Source organism: Opisthocomus hoazin, chromosome 6 (genome assembly GCF_030867145.1).
Source record: "Opisthocomus hoazin isolate bOpiHoa1 chromosome 6, bOpiHoa1.hap1, whole genome shotgun sequence".
Classification (NCBI taxonomy): Eukaryota; Metazoa; Chordata; class Aves; order Opisthocomiformes; family Opisthocomidae; genus Opisthocomus; species Opisthocomus hoazin.
In genome coordinates, this window is record NC_134419.1 from 33,217,862 (window position 1) to 33,238,387 (window position 20,526).

A 20,526-nucleotide genomic window follows, 5' to 3' on the forward strand; every position below is an offset into this window, starting at 1 on the left:
TTTGTTGGAGATGTACATGAACTGCTGACCAGCACTTGTAATTTCAAGAAGGTGGTGAAATTATGCAGATGGGTAGCTTAAACAGGGACTGCTGGGACTGACACAATATAAATAATTTCACGTATTTTGTATTAATCATTCAGTTCTCCTTCCTTTAAAGCTGATACCCTCTGAAAGCAGTGGCTCCAATTATCAGCCCGTTTTGCTGACTGAACTTCTCGTGAAGTCAGCTTAATGAACTTTGGGGTTTAGGCATAAATACCTTATATTTTGTAACATTTCTCAGAATGGTATTAGAGCCATTATCCCTGCTTTCTTCTTACAGAACACCAGTATCAAGTAATTACAAAGTACTTGGCTAAATCAATTAATGCCACTAATATTATTAACCATCACTATCTATAGCTTTTATTTTTGAGGGAGAACATTACTATGGATTTCGGTCTATGTTACAAGAATTACAAGTCTTCGGGTCCTTGCACATGTTCTGGTTAACTGCAAGACCCATCTCTATAAAATGCAAATAATTTGGCTATTTGTATTTTTCTGAAGCACACATTTGCTACCTACAGGAATCCTTTACAAGGATCATATTCTAATGATAAAAACATGCATGACTAGCACAGTGAGACAGATAGGCAGACAGACAGAACAATCTTAAATCACACAGCATTTAAGTCATTCTTGGTATCTGACTGCACCTCACCAACCTGGGTTCAGACTATTAAATCTATCTGAATCCTTCCTCAGAAGAGTTCCGATTGCTCTCTGCCCATGCAGGCAGGTCCCACACACCCCTTGGAGGAAAACGCCGTTTCATTGCGTGCTTCCTCTTGGAACATCAGTAATGGATGCTTTCTTACTGGAATGGGCACCTTGCTGAGACAGCTCAAATCCAGAGTTTCTGGCCAAGGCCTCTGCATGCTGGAACTTAGAGCTGGGCAGACTGCATGCACAAAATTCTCATCCACAGTCAAACCCGCTACATTTGCACAATGACCGATAGCATTATTGGCACGATTTTACACCAGTAGGGAACTGTATCACAGGATTCATTGTCCTGCACAGGGAAGCCAGTAGATGCTTTTGATATCAATGCACTGTTATACTCCCCAGAATCTACATAATCTCAACTGCTTTCCCCAAGAGTTCACAAACAGCTGATCCCAATGCCATCTGCAAAGTTATTTTCCAAGGACCAAGAGTGCCCTGAGGCACACCATCTTTCAGAGGTACCTGCAGGAACAGCTATCACTATACACACTGTCCAACTGATAACTGGCTACACAAAGACTTGCTACAAGTCAGCCAAAGAGATTCTGTCATCCATGATCAGGAGCAAATCTTGGAGAAAGATTACAAAGATTGAAAGCGTTCCTCTCCCAAAAATGTGCACAACAGCTCCGCCGAATTTTACAGCAGGAAGAAATGAATGTGATTCTTCAGGGAGGGGAGGCACATGTATATTGTCACGTTGTGAGGGGTGAGACAGAAAAAAAGAAAGCATCCATATTACTCAATTAAAAACCACAGTTGTAAATGATCTAAAAGGAAAGCTTAACCGATTATAGATAAGTATCACACAGCCGAGAACATAATATTTTCAAACGTATTTTCTTTAAGTTTAAAATGTAGATATTCTCCACATTCGCATGTAACAGTTCATTTTCTCAGATTTTCTTAAATTCTAAGTTGCTATGCTAATGTCTAGAAGAAATACATAAACAGCATTGCATGAGATTTATTTACTCACTAAGTGTTAAACACAGCTGCACTTTTGCCATGTAATATTAACATGACTTGTTTTTTCAGACATATTACTGTGCGCCACAGGAAGATGACAACTCAAATATTCACATCAGGCTCAGTCAAATTAAATCGCTGCTCTTTGGTTTCATTAGTCAGAGACGATAGGCCACTACTCCAATGCAAATGGTACAGCTAGCCTCTGCTGTTCCCTTTTTGAACCACCACCACCTCAACAGAAGTCTTTGGAGAAAGCAGGTCAGTCGCTGCAGAAGGATGCAGTTGCGCATCACCCTCCACTGACAGCAGGCATACTTTACGTACCTCACCCAATGCCAAAACCAGCAGAGACGTCAGCATTCTGCTCAATACAACAAACCTTACCAGCCGAGATGTATATACCATCTCTCAGTGCTTGAGGAAGAAATAAATGCACATTCATCACACCAGCACCGGACTAGAAAAACTAACACACATGGAATACACAACTACGCATTAAGCTTCATCATAACCACTTCCCCCCCTCTACAGAGTCGAGCAGCATTTGTACAACTTGACATACAAGACAAACTCCAAGCGACTGCCAAACTGAAATACTTCAGAGAAAAGAGTTTGTTAAAATAGTTATTTCTTTACCGCTGTTTAAACATTTCATAAGCTTACAACCACCAGCAAGAACTCACACGAAAAATGCTAATTTAATAAATCATTGCAACAATAATGCCCTTAGCCTTACATTTCAGAAAGGCCTGGGGCACTGAAGGATAAGAACGTAGTTCATTTTATACCCTCATCAGCAACCACGAGAGTGAAAACACAGCAACTTGTCCACACAGCAGAACTTACTTTTCCAGATAATCTTCTTCCAAACTTACCTTTTTGAAAACATGGAGAAATCTACCTTCTCAGATACTTCGAAAAAACAGTAATAGCCTAACTCTTTTAAGTCTCTGCATTAGGTTCCTTTGCCTTTAATGGATTATACTCTCACAGCCACCTACCTTCACATTTTGAACCTCAGTAGCCAGGATTTCCCTTCGTTACGTATTATTTGATTTTACAGTGAACAATTAAAGAGGAGTTTCCCAATTTTACCAGTCAAATGGACTTCCTTTAGATGTCTGCACACAGGTCAGATTGTATGAAATTATACAGAACTCAACAGGTAGGTTCAGTATTATTTAAGCCTACAAAGTCAATGACTTATGACTCATTATAATCCAGTTTACAAAGACACTGAGCATTTACATATGCTACTTAACCATTACGCATTTAAGGATCTCAGCAATAACTAGTTAAAAGAAAGAAACTACTGAGGTGCAGGTGCCATGCTAACTTTTATGAAGGCCAAATTAAGACAAGACAAAACAAATGCTCCCAGCATCGGGTTTTCTTTAAAAAACAAACATGTATTACCTGTTTTAGCTTCATATAAAAAGTTTCTGTGAAGGTTTTTCTGCTGAAGTACCAGAAGCGTTCATTGGCAGGATACACACGCACAACAGTCTCCAGCAAAAACCGGACTGGCTCTACTACTTCAGTAACAACCATATCCACTGCCACAGTCATGAACACACGCTTATCTAAAACACAGAATAAGTCACATACAGAAAAATTAGTCAAAGTTCAAATTTCTCAAAACAATAAATGACAGAACTGTTGTTCAAACTGAAAACCCTTTCTATATAATTATTGATTCTATTGCACCCATTTTATTGACCCGAGTTCTACGCCCTTCATGCCTGCTGCATAGAATGAGAGTATGCATTAAACAGTCTACCAAGTAACTCTGATAATTTTTTAGAACAAAGACAGTCTGTCTGTCTTAAAGACAGGAGCAAGACATCAGGCAAAGAAAACAGCATTAAGATACATGATCCCGATCAGACAGAAGGAACATGCACACGATAAGGTCACATTTTTAAGTGCAAACTTACGGCTGAGTGAATATATATATGTATAGTAAATCAGTGTCAAGGATCTTCTACAGCACTGTTTGTCCTGAATCCTCTCATAACACTACAAAACACTTCAGATCATTTTTTACGTCCGTGCTCATACTCTGTCAGTTAAAAAGACTTAAAACATTTTACCCCTCCCTGTCCCACTCTCTGGGTCAGACAGTCCTCACAGCAGCAAAACAAATTTTTAAAGCCAAGCACGGATCAGCAATCTCAATCTGTAATAGCCCCATCTTCCTGATACTGAAGCATAACTCCAGCTTCCTCAAGTAGAGGAGAATGCAGGATCAACTGACCAGAGGATGAGACTGACACAGTCCTAATGTATCCTGCAGGTTTACAGCACAAGAAAAGCACAAGAGATGGGTAGTAACCATCAATTTGCGTCGCAAATTATATCTTTCTTGCAGAAGGCAGAGATTTTTAAAGTAAACATTTAGGATCAGACTTTACAGATCCCTAGGTTCCCTTCTCTTGTCAGACCAAAGAGGGGCAAGTGGGCATTTAAAAAAAGAATAAAAAAACCCACAAAAAAAACAAACAAAAAACCCCTACACCACAAAACCAAACCATACCACACACACAGTTATTTCATAAAACAGAAATAGTGTCAAGCTGCACAGCGAGAGTTTTGCCTATATGCTAATCGAAATAATGTGGTTTGAAAATCCATCAGCAAGAACAGTGACACTGGCTGTATATACTTGGATCTGCCTTTAACAAACTGATGTGAGCTCTGCCGTGGGACAGGACACAAACTCCACATTTACATTCAAACCTTTGCATCACATCAGAGAACATCAATTATAGCGATAAGAAACTGCTATATAATCAGGCACTTCAGTGTTTCACTTCCAATTGCCCCAAGATGAAGGGGATGTAATGCTATTTGTAATCAACTCACCTCAAAACTAAAAGAAAGAGAATAGCAATGCCTACAATTTATACTGCTTTGCTGAGTACAAAAGGCAGAAAACAACTTCTGCATGCTCAGGACCAAGGAACAGCCCATAAGCCCCAAACACTAACTTCATGTCTCTAGATCAGCAACGCACAGCTCTATGAACAACTATTCACGTTTCCGTGTTGCATATGTTTATACAGAAAAGTTCCTAGCCATGGACTCTGTGAACATAAAGCTATATGTACTCAGACATATGCACCACGATTCCCAGGAGAAAATACATACCATATCAGGTAAATCAAATTTACAAGTTAAATTACCTTTAGGAGTTTCCTCGTTAAGTACCAGAAACATGGGTGCATTAGGATTCCACATTCCAGTAATTACATAAGCCTTCCCATCAGAAGTCTTTCCCATGGATTCCTAAAAATAAAAACATACAGGATTCTATTAAAAGTCACAGTTTAAGATCAAAGAGATTGAGTGTGGGGTGGGGAAGTAGTTCTAGGAACTTTAGAGTACGATTCTGTTCGCTCTACAGAACACAATCTAAATAGAGAATATGAAATAATGGATTGAGAAAGGTTATAGTGAAAAAGGAGAGAAAGAAGAAACATTAGGAGAGGAGAAAAATTATATAAGAAACTGAAAACAAGATAGCCTATCAACTTCTTTTTTTTAATGCTTATTATAAGCAGATAGCGTGGTGGGATGTCTGCCATTCCACTTTCCGAACAGCAGAGAGGGTTGTTAGGAGAGAATGAGTTACAAGAGACTCTATAAAATTAAACCAGTCCCACAGTATACAGAAATGGTCCAGAGAAAGAAAAAAAAAAATCTTAACAGAGTAAGGCCTTAACAACTCCAACCCAAAGATCAGGCTGATTTTTCTCTCTCCGTAACTATATCTTTGCCAGATTTTTCCTTGAGTTTCTCAGGCATGGACTTACATTTGTAAGTATGCCGCTGGACTACAATTCCAGCTCACAGGACCCTGAGATTTAAAGAGCCAAATTTCCGGACAATACACAAATAAAGTCAAAACAGTCAAACAGGATAAAGTTAATAGTGACAACAATGCCTCTACATCTGATAAACTGATGTTAGCAAATAAAGTCAGAAAAAATTGAGCTAGTAGATACAAACAGGCAAACAAAACAGTATTTGCATATCTTGTTCTGGTAAGAGATCTAAATATTGATAGCTAGAATCATCAACATGAGTGAGTGAAGAAATGGACTACGTAAAACTGTAATAACTGTACAGCCACAAAACGTCTGATTGGTTTAACTCAAGTATTTGTTGACTTGAAACTGGTTGTATTCTTATCCGCAGCATGAAAGTAAATTTATATTATCACAGAAAGTATCATTATTTTGCAGTTCTCTTAGATTAAACTCCTAAGAAATGAAGATTATAGAAGACAAGTGAATACTTCATACTCTGAGCAAGAATTTAAATTCAAATGAAGCAAACAAAGGAAATGTTTTCAGCACCTTGCAGAAATAAGACCACTTCCCCGATGCCCAACAATTACTTGCTCTAAGTTTTAAGGCAACATGGTTAACACAATACAGAAAGCTTAGTTATTTGTAACTACCAGCTGACAGCTGATCTAATCAGTGTCTGCACCAAACAATCACAAAACAGATGCCACAGGTTTTCACACTGAAATGTTTTGCCCATGGTATGTAACAAGTCTGTTTGTAGTTTTAAGATATAAACACCAAGATTTAAGAAACAAAAACAAACAGACAAGAGGCTTGTTTGTTTTGGTTTTTAAATTGTCTCTACCTCACTATAGGGATTATTAGAGCTAAGTATTACCATGTCCAGTAAATGCATGTCGCTGTTCTTCACCTTTCGTCCAGCGCTTAGCAGCATCCCAAAGCATCTGTGAAGTTCATTATTAAAAAAAAAGATAGATAGATATTAGCTTTTCGAAATACAAAAGTATTTTCTTGAACATAATGGCACAACCACCTACTGCTTCTAATTTAAAGAAAACCTTTCTTAGTAATTTTTTGTTAGTGTTATGGCAACGCTCAGGAAATATCACAATATATATTACAGAAGTGACAATTAAATTGCTTTCCAGAATGAAGATGACATAAATTAGTGCCTGACCTGTGAACAATTAATTATTCTTAAAGACAACTTAGAATATTGAGCTTAAAGAAAGCAACGATTCCTATACTGCAGTGATGGAGATTGGCAAGAAAAAATTCAATCTCTCTCCAATCCATTTTAAAACTTGTTTTCAAAGAGCCATATGAAAAGTTACAAATTCACACATTCTATCACCCATAATGTCACTGGTGTTAAAACATCATGTAGCATCACAGGCCCTTAAAAAAACTACTTTGCTCAATTTTTAGACTTTCATTCTTCCTTTTTTAAAACAGAACGTCTGTATTTTATAGGGCCTTGAACTCCAGATTCCAGTTCACTCGTTTAACAAGAAAACATTCTTGATATTTTTACAAGTAAAAAAAATTAAAATTCCAAACCACTCTTAAAACACTCAGACTTTCAAATTCCTGAATATTGAAGCACTACTACTCAAAAGAGGACTTATGTTGAGAAAACAGTTGCCCAGGGCCCTGTCAGGTCAAGTTCTGAGCATCTCCAGGAACAGAGAATAAACGATCTGTTTTGGCAACCTGTTCCAATGCTCAGCTCCCTTTGTACTGACAACAAGTGGCCTCATTCAACAGAGGAATTTCCAGGGAAGTCACTTGTGTCCTTTTACTCTAATCCTACCACTCTGCACCTCCAAGCAGTGTCTGGCTCCATCTCCTCCACAGCCTCCCACCAGGTATTTGAATGCACCAGGAAAAGCCCCCCATTGCCACCTTCTCTAAGTGTGAACAGCAGCAGTTCTGTCACATGGGCAACCTACTTCTCCAAATGAAAATTTAGATTTTTCAGCAAACATAAACGGTAAGAGATTATTTGAACATTCATAGGTTAGCAATGAAGACAAAATAGTTTCACAGCTTTCAGACAAGCAGAGATATAATAGCAACTATCACATCAATAATGCTATTAACTATATAAGTCTTATGCAATTATTGCACCATCTAGTAAGTTTGCCCCTATTATGTCTGGGTATATGATTTTCATTTTCCACCTCATTACACTTTAACAGCAACTTACGTCCACAATTGTATTTCTCCTTCTCCATACTCTTTCACTACTAGAATCTTAAAAACCAAAGTGGTAAATAAACCAGCAGACAACAATTTTGATTTATCTACACAGCATAATGCAGAGTGCCACACAAAGCTACCAAGGTAGCTAGGGGGCTAGGACTTATATCTAACTACACAAGCAGGCTTCTCTCTGAGCCTAATTAGACCAGGCAGAACGTTACAGTAGACTGACTTGCTACTTCTTGTTCCTGAGATAGAAATAACTCTGAGAGGGCTATAATTTATAATAGTTGAGGGGTCACTAGCTTCTGGTACAACCACTAAAGAAAACTGCAAGGCTAAGATTCAGAAGCAGGTAAAGTATCTATGCTTCTTAAAGCTCATAGATTCTAGATCTTGCTGTGCTTCTCTCAGATGTACACAAGTTCTGGTGCGTGCCAGCCAAAATTTTTTATAAGTATGCTTCCAAAGGAGGGGGAGTCAGAAACAAGTAAACCCTGCCTCTCATAGAAGCAGAGACTTCTGATGACTGGCAGCATCCTGCTGCTAGAAGAGTCAAGGCTTCTCCTCCCATGAAGTTCAAAGAGCAAAATGAGTTCAAATGAGTTCAGGACCCTCACTTGCAGAGGAACTAGATTTTACACAGACAGTTGTCAACACGTTCAGCCTCTGATTTGAGGAGGCTGAACCAGACACCCAGGATCCAAAGGGACCTGCACACGTTACGGGCCTCAGTCTTGCCACTTCTGACACATTGGGTTTTCTGCACTTACAGCTGGCTACCAAGTAGCTATGTGCAGGTGCGCTACTCTGTTTAAATTCAACTAGTTTCTAGACCTGCAAAAAACAAACTGAAATTAATCTTCACTAATATATATGTCCATTTATATAAATACAAATGCTACCCATGGATAAGGCTGATGGTTTTAAATTAACATAACAAGGTCTTTAAGAGTTTCCAGTACTACTAAGCAACCAACCAATATTCTGTACATCAGTTCTAAGGCCACCAGTCTAGACGTTAGCCTAAGCTATGCCTACATAACCTGGTATTAACTCTCCTGTATGACTGGCAGCATACTATATTTGAACTCCATTGTACTGAGAACAGAGTCAATCCTCTTAATTTCTCAGAATGAAAGGCTATTTCACTGTTCGGAAAAACTTCCTTAAAGCCCTCTGATCACTAATCAGAATTTTCTTCTTGAATCCTGTAAACAACTGAGACCTGATATCCCACACCATAGGACTGAACCTACATAGTGCCACACACGAGCGAAACCTGGGAGACAGGAACGAACACCATTTCTCTACCTGCTCTGACCTGGATAAAAGCAGGCAAAACCCAGGTCAAACAGGCCACAGAGGCAGGAAGGGCCAAAGTAACTCAGCTGAGAGTAACCTACTCTGTCAACCTGTCCCAGCCACGGGCTTCATCTGAACACCAGGAGGTGGCAAGGTTCTCTGAGTGATACCACGTTTACTGTTCTGCGACCACGAAGGAAGATTCTTGAACTCTTTAGCCCAGAGACCAAATTTCTTGATCAACAACATTTTTTTGCATTATAATTTCCACTTAGAAATAGTTTCAAAGACACATTAAATTGCTTTGAAGCTCACTGTCTGATCTAACCTGAACTAATCTTTTATATTGGTTTTGAATTTTAATATTAACAAGTGTACATAAAATCACTTACAAGCCTGTGTGTGTCATGTCAAGTAAATAACTTATTATCAGCAAAGCTCCTAGTGACAAAAATAACATCCCAATTGAACATCCTAAACATCATCAAAGTAGAAGCTAATTTCTAAGGAAGCAGCTTTACTTTGGGGGGGGGAGGGGGGAGAACAACAACAAATCAAATGCTATTCAGAAATGCTTAAAAGAGTTCATCATTCATTAACTGAATTCTGAAGACAACATTATTTAAACTGAAAACACATTAAAAATAGCTTTTTTAAAAAGCCAATGAGTAGCAAAAGCACAATTTTACAATACAAAAGAATTATGATAAAAATTTTGTTGTATATTCCTTGTCTAAAATTTTAGTTTCATTTTTGAAACGAGCTTGAAAGCAAGTGAAGACATCAATCTTACGTTTTGGGAGAGCTGAGGGGCTTTTTTCTTGATTCTCCTATTATTTTGAATTCCCTTTTCACTAAAATTGAATTCTCCTATTGTTACTCTTTTGATAAGATTGCCATCTGGTGGTGTTTGCTATTTTTAAAAATTGAGCTATTGAGAAGGTATTTCCTAATTTAAATTAACACAATACTTGCTACTACTGTAGTAACAAGAGCCTGCTGTTATTGGACACATTAACTAACTGTGTTCTTCACATGTACGGTCCACTTGTGCAAATGCTTTGCACAAAAGGTCAGATTATCCAGTCCAAAAGGGAACCCTCTCATGTAATTTCCAGGAAATACAACATGAGTCACCAATGACTCCCAAGCTCTTCACCATCACTTGAAGATAAATATTAGAATCATATTATAACAAAACTACAAAGGAAACCTACTCATCTTGAAGACTCTATCAAAAGATTGCTTCTTCTAACCAGCAGGTTGAGCCCAAACTTGTAGTGTTCCAGTACACTGATCTAACAGATTAATACTCTCCAAGGCTTAACACAGCTCAGATAACCTAACTTCATTACTTTTCACTAAATAACAAGACGCTGGCAATGCAGGGTTACAATGAATCCATGGGTTTGCACTACTTAAAAAAAATCAGAAAGCAACGCCAAAAGCATTTGAACGTCATAAGTATCCTAACACCATATTCAAGACAAATAAAAGGCAAAAAACTAAGAATGTCTGAGTATTACAAGCTATATTTCTTGTTTCCACCTAAAAACCACACAAATACTTCAAAAATAAATTTAAAACTGAACTGCGCACCTATAAATTAATTATATTGTGCAATAATACTTTCTGAGCGAGCGCTGTACTTTTTTTTCTGTCACGTAACTTGCAAAGCCAGGGAAAAGTATATTAAATACGGTTCTTTCAAAAACTTAACTTGCATTATTTTTACAAGAATCTTACCTTTCAATGGCCAGTTCTTTGTTCGAGAGTTGCTGAACTGTAATCACCACTTTCTTCTCAATTCCCTGTTTAAGCTTGAAATACAGTTTCTCTCTGTCCTTTGGTACAGGGCTAAAAGAATAAAGAAACAAGCTTCTTTAGTGCAGGTATAGAAGATTCACCCTTAAATACAGCAGAGAGCGCAGCAGCCCACTTCAGCTCTCTATGGCTCAACTGATTTGGGAGACCTTCTCTTCCTTTATTCACAAGTTAATAGACAGGTACTGAAGAAAAGCAGACTATAGGCTCACACTTAGTATGCTCACTGTCTGGGGGATTTATCAGACAAATGTATCCAAAAATGCATGGAGTATTTCAGGTTTTAAAATGATAGAAAATGTGCTATATACTGGCTATGAAGCAAAAAACAGATAGGACATTTTCACAGAATTAACTCTTATTATCAACTCTTTCTTCCATTCCAAAAAAAACTTGTAATTAGCTGTTAGGCAAAAAATACTTTGCTTCCATGTCCCCTGTAATGCTTAGAGAAGTGTACATTTTCCAAATCTTCAATAAATTTGGAATTCATTAGCTTATTAAAAAAAGTCTCAAAAAAAGAGACCACTAGACCGCATTTATTCAAGAAAACTGGTTTGGCAAAAGTTTGTAACAGGCTTCCTACAATCTCTTCTATTTACACAGGCCTACTCTGAGCATCCCTACCATAAATCATGTATCTAAAAGAAACTAATTGGCAAAAGGTATCCTGTTTTTTTATCTTTTTATAGTAAAAGATACAGAGAAGAATATTGTAAAAGCAAAGCAACAGCTTCCTTTTTATAACAAGTCTACTTATGAAAAGAGGCCAAATCAATTTTACAGCAACACAGTAGCTGTGCATTCTGCAAGTAGGTACATGCTTTTTCAAAGACATTTCTACTTCTCCATTTGCATTCAGGTTACCTAAAATTTCCTTTTCCATCATCTTCTTTGACTTCCAAGGAAACACTGAAAGTGTACACATCACTATCTGGCGTAGGAAGAACCAAGTCCTTCACATCATCAGATGCTTGTTTGGAAGAACGCTTGAATGCTGTTGAGAAACTATACAAAATTCGGCTGACCTGCAGAAAAGCAAAACGTTACCAGTTTTATCAAAAAGAAAAGAGTATTTTTAGTGGGGTATTGTGATGTGGTTTTGAAGGTCATAAAATTACTGTCACTTGCCTCTTATAGTGAACACAAAGCATGCCTCATATAACACAAAACATTCAGATCACGTGTTTAATAACAAAGCAAATTCATTAACAACGTCTCCTATTTCCATTGATGTCACATTCACTGCTCATGTAATGCTCAGTAAGTTAATATATATTACAAGATTAGGAATCCAACTCGTTAGAGGACCTAAATAATGTACTTTTCAGGCTGTGTATTTAACCGCACAACTTACAGCTTGCTCTTGGAGATGTCAAAAAACAAGATTTCTTTTTTTTCAAACTCTATTTTTCCACCCTAGAAAATCCTTTTCTCCCAAACTATCACATAGATGTTCCTAAAATATCTAGGGCAGAGTACTGTAAAATGTTTCTTTGCGACTCATGAGGTCTACACTGCAACTTTAGTCTGAAACTTACCCAAATGAGGCCTAAAAAACAGAATACTTGTCTTAAACGTAGGCTTTATAAACCTTCCCATTACAGTGTACTTTGGAATTTTATTGTAATACTAACGGAAAAAGAAAAAAATTATATTAATATTAATGTATGACTAGCTGCACATTCTGTGAAACTAATTACATATGTGCTAACACATTTGTCAAGGCACTATATACCATTTCCACATCTGGAATAGCTTCTTAAAATACCACTTGTATCCTTTTTACCAGTCACTGTACAACATGTAATACTTACCGCCTCTTTAATCTCACAGGAGAAAACATGAATCTGGAACTCTTCAGTTCCACAGCTGCTTTCAGTAAACGCAAAACAGTCACTCTCTGAAGTCCCATTTTGTCCACGCACACAAAACACCACCTTATAGATTGGAAAAGAGGCTATCTCCACATTGCTTGATTGATCTATTATTCTGTCAAGGGAAGGAACACAGCAAATCAAAGAAACAAGTCAGTAAAACAAACAGGCCTACCTAAAAGGCTTTTCTGCAAGGAGATAAATACCTGAACTGTAATTACTACTAAATTCAAGAACACAAGATGAGCAGCAAGAACAGAAATATCAGGCTTCGCAAATTTAAGATGTAAATGTTTCTGTTGTAACACTGGCTTACTTTCTTTTATATTCCATAGTACAGACAAATACTGTACCTCTATGTCATGCAATAACAACGACCACCATTGCTCTGCAATTGTTTGTGAAAAACACAAGAGTATAAATGCAGAAACCACAGCAACTGTGACAATGATTTGCACACAAAGATCAAAGAAAATCCAATGTTATAAAAGAATTTAAACCTCCATTTAAGAAAACACTAAGAAAACGTTATTTATTCAGAATCTACAGGACTATATAGCTTAGCAAATGCTTGCTGTCATGTTCAGGTGAATATTAACCACAGACCTCAGGGCCTATACTAAATTTTAAATTCCTCTCGAACTCAGAACCAAAAGAGCATTTCAGAAACTTTAAAGAAGACAACATGGATAGTGGTCTCAGAATGTGCTACTAGACAGGGAGTTTTAAAGAGTAACAGTCAGAGCTACACAGTTCTGCTCTGTCTTTTCGCTACTTGTCCATATGCACATTCACATCAAGGGTGAATAAACAAACATTAGTTACCTGGAATAGAATTCCAAGTCTGTAACAATAGAAATCGAGAACTAATCTTCTAAAGGCAAGAAAAATCCTCGCCCAGAGAAGATTCAGCGTACTGTAACGTTGGTGGGACATGTTAAATGGAACCCCACATGACAAGTGTTCAGATACCCGGAATGGAAACACTCCTCAAAGATGACACTGGTGTCACCTGAACTTTGATGGGGTGTATCATGTCACACACAGATTCACCTTCACAGTTCTGTGCAGACTCATAGGCAGCCCTTCGCTTAATGATGTCCTCTGCAATTAAGGATCAAAGGCACCTGCAGTTTCTCTTGCTAAACAACCTCCTTGAATGGCCACAGTGGCTACAAAAATAGGTACAGCACACCTAACATCTCGTATCTGTGTGACAGCTGCCATCATAAAAGTATGCAGTGTAGTTTCCTAGTTCAAATGAAATTTTGCCATACCATCAAACAAAATCTTATGAGTTCAAAGAGCAAAATGGAATAATACATGTGCTTTTAGGTCTTTATGTCTTTCTGTGCAAGATGATAGTCAATACATAGGCAGGCACAGGAAAGGAAGGAAATCTAGCCATATCCTTCAGGTATCTTGGTATCAGACTTTAAAAATAAAAATCTTGACTATTGCTATGCTTCCTACTTCTGGATACAAGACTGCCACAGGTGCGCCTTTAGTGGGCCCTGAGTAAGAACCCTTGACTCTCTCATCACTAAATAAAAGACCCTTCTCACATGGGGCAAGTAAATGGTTTCTAGTATCCAGAGCTGATCAGCACATGCATCATGAGGCAGACATAGGTGAGACCTGACATCAGCATAGCAATGCCTGGAAACAGAGAATAGCATCTCAAGTCCTCAACACAGATAGAAGAGTCTAAAACTGAAACTTCTTCAGCTAACCCAAGGCCAGCAGCACTACTACTGTCTCAACGTATTTACCTTGGAGGTGATTACAGACTAGGGAGGTTGGGAGAAAACAGGCATTATTGCTCTCCCTTTCCAGCATATCTCTTACTATCAAATTTGAGCAGAGATGCAGGTAGACAGACACGCTTTTGTTGACACTGTATGGCAACCATCACCAGCAACTATGTACTGCATGTTAAATTTGAGCCAGCATTTTGTTGCATTAGAGGAATTTCTCAAAAATAAGCATCTTCAGCAAGAACTTTAGGCACAAATCCAGCAATTCTACTTCCCTGTGCAAGCTGCAAACTCAGAATCCACCTTTTATGTGTCTGTGCAAGTAAAAAAAGAAACATTTGTATGTTACCTTACAGAGCCTTCTGGAATGTTTGGAACATAAAGCGTTACAGGAAAAGGGGCCTGACTTGAGGATTTCATGTTTGCCATGGCGTGAAGAGCTTCCGGTTCATTTCGAGGGGCAGACACTTTTGTGCAACCTAAATAAGTCAGTTTATTAAACAATACACTGTCCTCTTCCAGGGGTTCACTGGGAGATGATGGCCTTGGTGCAGAGATTTCTGAAAATGAAGAAACCACTTCTTTAACCATTTGTTTTTATTTTTACACTTTGCTTTCTGAATGAGTTCCATAGCAAATTCTCCCACTTTTTCTGAGAATGGACATGTGAGTCAAAAGTCCAGCTCCAATAGCAAGACATCCATTTGGCAGCTTAATATTATCGTTAAGTCTAGTCTATTCTAATGCATGTTTCCAAGTATGGCACAGGGAGAAATTGCCTTTTGATTCTTTTTAGGAGTGCTAGAGCACAATTTTTCTTCGAGCTCCATTCCCCAGATGTTCTTTTCTTTAGTTTACTTATACCTCCTTCTAATCCCTACTCATCATTTTGCATAAAGATGCCTCTAATTCTCTTCTCTCCCACATCTTTGCTGCCATGTAGAATTATTAGATGTGGTTCACATTCCTGGCATAGCTATATTAACTTGCATGCAACCATAAGGGAGCTAGAGAAAAGAAAAAGGCTATCTGTTTTTCCTCTACTGAGCAGAAGAGAAGCGCTCCTTTTCCACTATCACACTACTACGGTCAGGGGTGATCTTGAGGGAGCGTTTGGGGGTTCTGCTGTTATTGTGATTTTCTGGTGGGCTTTTTTAAGGCATTTTGACATTTGAGAAATGAGAGGAGATGTGAAAAAAAATATTTTAGTATTGAATCAGAGTAACCTAGGTTGGAAAACACCTCTAGAGGTCATCTAGCTTTAACTTCCACACAATGACAGATCAGGTTAGATTAGGGCTAGTTTCAAAACTGGATCAGGTTACTCAGGGCCCTGTCCAGCTGAGTTTTGGTATCTCTAAAGATGGACATTCCAAACCTCTTCAAGCAATTTGCCCTGTTGTTCCTATTTCTTATTACTATAGTTAGTATTTCCATAACACTTCAGTCAAAGTTTGCAAAACTGAATTATTCCTGCTGGAGGAGGAAGGGGGGGGAATATATCTGCAAGTACTTCTTTGTTCATTAACGCTAAGGGTTGTGTTCTGTTTGAAGCACGTCAAACAGGGGGCCAGTAAGGTGAGTTTCTCAAAAATACAGCGCACACGTAATTAAGGAGCAGGGTGTTTCCATTATGCATAAACTGTCAATCTATCACAAAAACTCTCTTTCATTTTTACTTCCCAGGCAGATGTGTCTTGGGTTTGGCCAGGACAGGGTTAATTTTCACCGGACTCCAGGAAGGGGCACAGCCAGGGGGTGGGGGCTGACCCCACCTGGCCAAACAGAGCCCGGTATTCCATACCACGTGACGTCACGCTGGGTTCCGGGGGGAGGGGGCGGCACAGCGGGAACTCACTCTCACGGCTCGGGAGCGTGCGGCGCCGGTGTGGTCCGAGAGAGCGGGTGTGTTTTTGTCGTGTTTTCTCCTTATCTGTATCGTTGTTGTTCCTGTTTCCCTCTGTTTGCTGTTCTGTTAAACTGCCCTTATCCCGACCCACCAGTTGCTGCCTTTTTCTTTTCATTCTCCTCCGCACGCCGGCAGGGGGAGGGGCGGCCGCGTGGCGCTTTTGTTGCCGGCAGCAGCCGAAACCAAAACATTAAATTGGCACCCAAGCGTGGGGCAGGGATAACGGCAGGGCTGAGCAGCGGGTGTTAAAACTGTTTTCTTAGATTTGCTTAAATTTTGTTATACGCATTTTTCTGTGTTAAGTAGTCGCCGGTAAAAAAGAAAAAAATGTTTCCGACTTTGATCAAGTGGCTCTGCTATGTAAATCCATACTTGCACTATGTTCATCGCCATGCTGTTCATCATGGCTGGGAAAAAGATCAGGATGATGATTTTCCTCTACTGTACGATATCGACTTATGACATGATAGCATCACTGTGTATGAAATTAGGCTTGTATTTGCATGCGGCACTGCGGTCATTTCCGTACCTCGGGTCCTATGTCTTAGAATTTGTGAATAATCAAACCCAGTCTGTGGGGAAAACCGAAGGGGATACCTTCCCCCACTCTTTCGCCCCCCCTCTTTCCCTCAGGCTGGTCCTAACGGCTTTTGAGAATTTCGAGTACCCGTGGGATGCTCAGGGCAGCACTCTCCTTTTGTTTTGCCTCCTGAATGGGTTTCACCTTTTGTTTAGGGTTAAGCAAGTCGTTAAGAACATCGTGCAGAGACCTGCCCCGGGGCTGGATAGCTGTGAATGGCTGGGTGTGTGGGACAGCATGGGCAGGTGTCTAGGGCACTGGACACCCCCGATGTTTTTTAAACTCACCCCTGAGGAAGTACAGGATCCGGACAAACTAGTAAAGTATCTGCAAAAAGTGTGCTGCCACCCTGGGAACTCCAGAGAGACACAGATCACCGCAACATGCTGGGGTCTGGCCCACGCCTACTGAGCCCTGTTCAACACTGTTCAGTGCCTTAAGGGGGAAAGGGGGGGAAACGAAGCAGCAGGCACTGCGGCTGGCGCTGCCCCCCCAGCCGGCCCTGCAGCCCCTCCAGCCCAGCAGGCAGTCCCAGCCCCCCCGACCGGCACCACGGCTGCTGCAGCCACAGCTGCAGGGTCTGCCTCGATTTCCCCAGCGGGCATAGCAGCTGCTCCAGCCCCAGCTCCAGCTGCAGGCATCGCGACTGAGCCCAATGACCAACCTGTGCCGGTAGCAGTCGCCCCCGTAAAACTAAAGAAAGACGCAAAGAGAGCAGATCGCTCCGGGAGGGATGACGATGAGCCAGGGTCATCGCGGGAGAGAGAGACAGAGATCATCACCCGGTCCCTGTCCCTGGGCGAGCTGTGAGACATGCAGAAAGACTTCAGCCGCCACCCAGGCGAGCACATTGCCACCTGGCTGCTGCGGTGCTGGGATAACGGGGCCAGCAGCTTGGAATTAGAGGGCAAGGAAGCCAAGCAGCTGGGATCCCTGGCCAGGGATGGGGGCATTGACAAGGCCATTGGGAAAAAGGAACAAGTCCTCAGCCTCTGGAGGAGACTTCTGTCAGGCATGAGGGAGAGATACCCCTTCAGTGACGATTTTGTATGCTGTCCTGGCAAGTGGACCAATATGGAAAGGGGTATTCAGTACTTGAGGGAATTAGCTGTGCGGGAGCTGGTTTACTGTGACACAGACGATGAGCAGGTACCCACAGACCCAGATGAACTCCAGTGCTCACAATCCATGTGGAGGAAGTTTGTGCAGAGTGCACCCTCCTCACATGCCAACTCACTGGCAGTTGTAAACTGGAAAGGTAAAGACGCACCAACAGTGGACGAGGTGGCTGTCAGACTCTGGCAATATGAGGAAAGTCTCTCTTCCTCCCTTGTCTCAGCTGTAAATAAATTGTCCCAGAAGGTCCAGCGACTCGAACAGAGTATGTCCTACTCCCCACCTGTACGGGCCAGTGTTTCAACTATTAGGGACAAGCGTTTCTCTGCTCAGGAGAGGGAAGACAGAGCCTACACACCACGGGGCACCCTGTGGTTTTACCTGCGTGACCACGGAGAGGACATGAGGAAGTGGGATGGAAAACCCACCTCAAGTCTAGAGGCACGAGTGCGTGAGTTGCGAGGTAAAACAATCACCAAAGGGGATTCTGTTAGGAAAAGTGCCGCTCCAGTTTCCAGAAGCCAGCTCTCCAGACCAGGTAGACAGTTTGACCTTGATTCCGATCCTCTGGAGGGGACCTCCAAGTCATTCTTACAGCAGGTGAGCAGCAAATTCTCTGACCATGATTAGAGGGGCCCTGCCTCCAGCCAGGTGGAGGAAAGGGACAACCGGGTTTATTGGACGGTGTGGATTCGGTGGCCTGGCACGTCAGATCCACAAGAGTATAAAGCTCTAGTGGACACTAATGCACAGTGTACTTTAATGCCATCAGAGTTCAAAGGGTCTGAGTCCATTTGCATTTCGGGAGTGACAGGGGGGTCCCAAGAGCTGAGTGTACTGGAGGCTGAAGTGAGCCTCACTGGGCAGAAGTGGCAGAAGCACCCCATTGTAACTGGCCTCGAGGCTCCGTGCATCCTTGGCATAGACTATCTTAGGAGAGAGTATTTCAAGGACCCAAGGGGGTAGCGGTGGGCTTTTGGCATAGCTGCTGTGGAGACGGAAGAAATTAAACAGCTGTCCATTTTGCCTGGTCTCTCGGAGGATCCTTCCGTTGTGGGGTTGCTGAGGGTTGAAGAACAACAGGTGCCAATCGCGACCACAACGGTGCACCGGCGACAGTATCGTACCAACCGAGACTCCCTTCTCCCCATTCATCAGCTGATCCGCCAGCTGGAGAGTCAAGGAGTGATCAGCAAAACTCGCTCACCCTTTAATAGTCCCATATGGCCAGTGAGAAAATCTACTGGAGAGTGGAGACTGACAATAGACTACCGTGGCCTGAATGAAGTCACACCACCGCTGAGTGCTGCTGTGCCAGACATGCTAGAACTTCAATATCAGCTGGAGTCAAAGGCAGCCAAGTGGTACGCTACAATTGACATCGCTAATGCATTCTTCTCCATCCCTTTGGCAGCAGAGTGCAGGCCACAGTTTGCTTTCACCTGGAGGGGCATCCAGTACACCTGGAACCGACTGCCCCAGGGGTGGAAACACAGTCCCACCATTTGCCATGGACTAATCCAGGCTGCACTGGAAAAACGTGAAGCTCCAGAACATCTGCAGTACATCGACGACATCATTATATGGGGCAACACAGCGGAGGAGGTTTTTGAGAAAGGGGAGAAAATAGTTCAGATCCTTCTGAAAGCCGGTTTCGCCATTAAGCAAAGTAAAGTCAAGGGACCTGCGCAAGAGATCCAGTTTTTGGGAATAAAATGGCAGGATGGGCGCCGTCAAATCCCAATGGATGTCATCAACAAAATAGCAGCTATGTCCCCACCAACCAGCAAAAAGGAAGCACAGGCCTTCCTGGGTGTTGTGGGTTTTTGGAGGATGCACATCCCAAATTACAGCCAGATTGTAAGTCCTCTGTACCACGTGACCCGGAAGAAGAATGATTTTGAATGGGGCCCTGAGCAACGACAGGCATTTGAACAGATTAAACGGGAGATAGTTCATGCCGTAGCCCTTGGTCCAGTCCGGTCAGGGCAAGATGTTAAAAACGTGCTCTACACCGCAGCCGGGGAGAATGGCCCAACCTGGAGTCTCTGGCAGAAAGCACTAGGGGAGACCCGAGGTCGACCCCTGGGGTTTTGGAGCTGGGGATACAAAGGATCCGAGGCCCCCTATACTCCCACTGAAAAAGAGATTCTGGCAGCATATGAAGGCGTTCAAGCTGCTTCAGAAGTGGTCGGCACTGAAGCACAGCTCCTCCTAGCACCACGATTGCCGGTCATGGGCTGGATGTTCAAAGAGAGGGTCCCCTCTACGCATCATGCCACCGATGCTACGTGGAGTAAGTGGGTTGCGTTGATCACCCAGCGCGCCCGAATGGGAAACCCCAATCGCCCAGGAATTCTGGAGGTAATCATGGACTGGCCAGAAGGCAAAG

General features: G+C 41.3%; 1 protein-coding gene across 5 annotated transcripts in view; it reads right to left on the minus strand.

Moving 5' to 3' along the window:
- The window catches only part of RABGAP1L (RAB GTPase activating protein 1 like), a 247,593-nt gene that overhangs the window by 206,729 nt on the left and 20,338 nt on the right, over window positions 1–20,526 (minus strand). For all 5 annotated transcript variants that reach the window (XM_075422625.1, XM_075422622.1, XM_075422626.1 and 2 more), the window contains 7 exons: window positions 14,879–15,089; window positions 12,713–12,887; window positions 11,763–11,923; window positions 10,818–10,928; window positions 6,439–6,505; window positions 4,932–5,034; window positions 3,163–3,329 (listed from right to left, as the gene is read on the minus strand). In XM_075422625.1, the coding sequence (XP_075278740.1) occupies window positions 3,163–3,329; window positions 4,932–5,034; window positions 6,439–6,505; window positions 10,818–10,928; window positions 11,763–11,923; window positions 12,713–12,887; window positions 14,879–15,089 (995 nt within the window). The remainder of the gene's footprint in view (window positions 1–3,162; window positions 3,330–4,931; window positions 5,035–6,438; window positions 6,506–10,817; window positions 10,929–11,762; window positions 11,924–12,712; window positions 12,888–14,878; window positions 15,090–20,526) is intronic.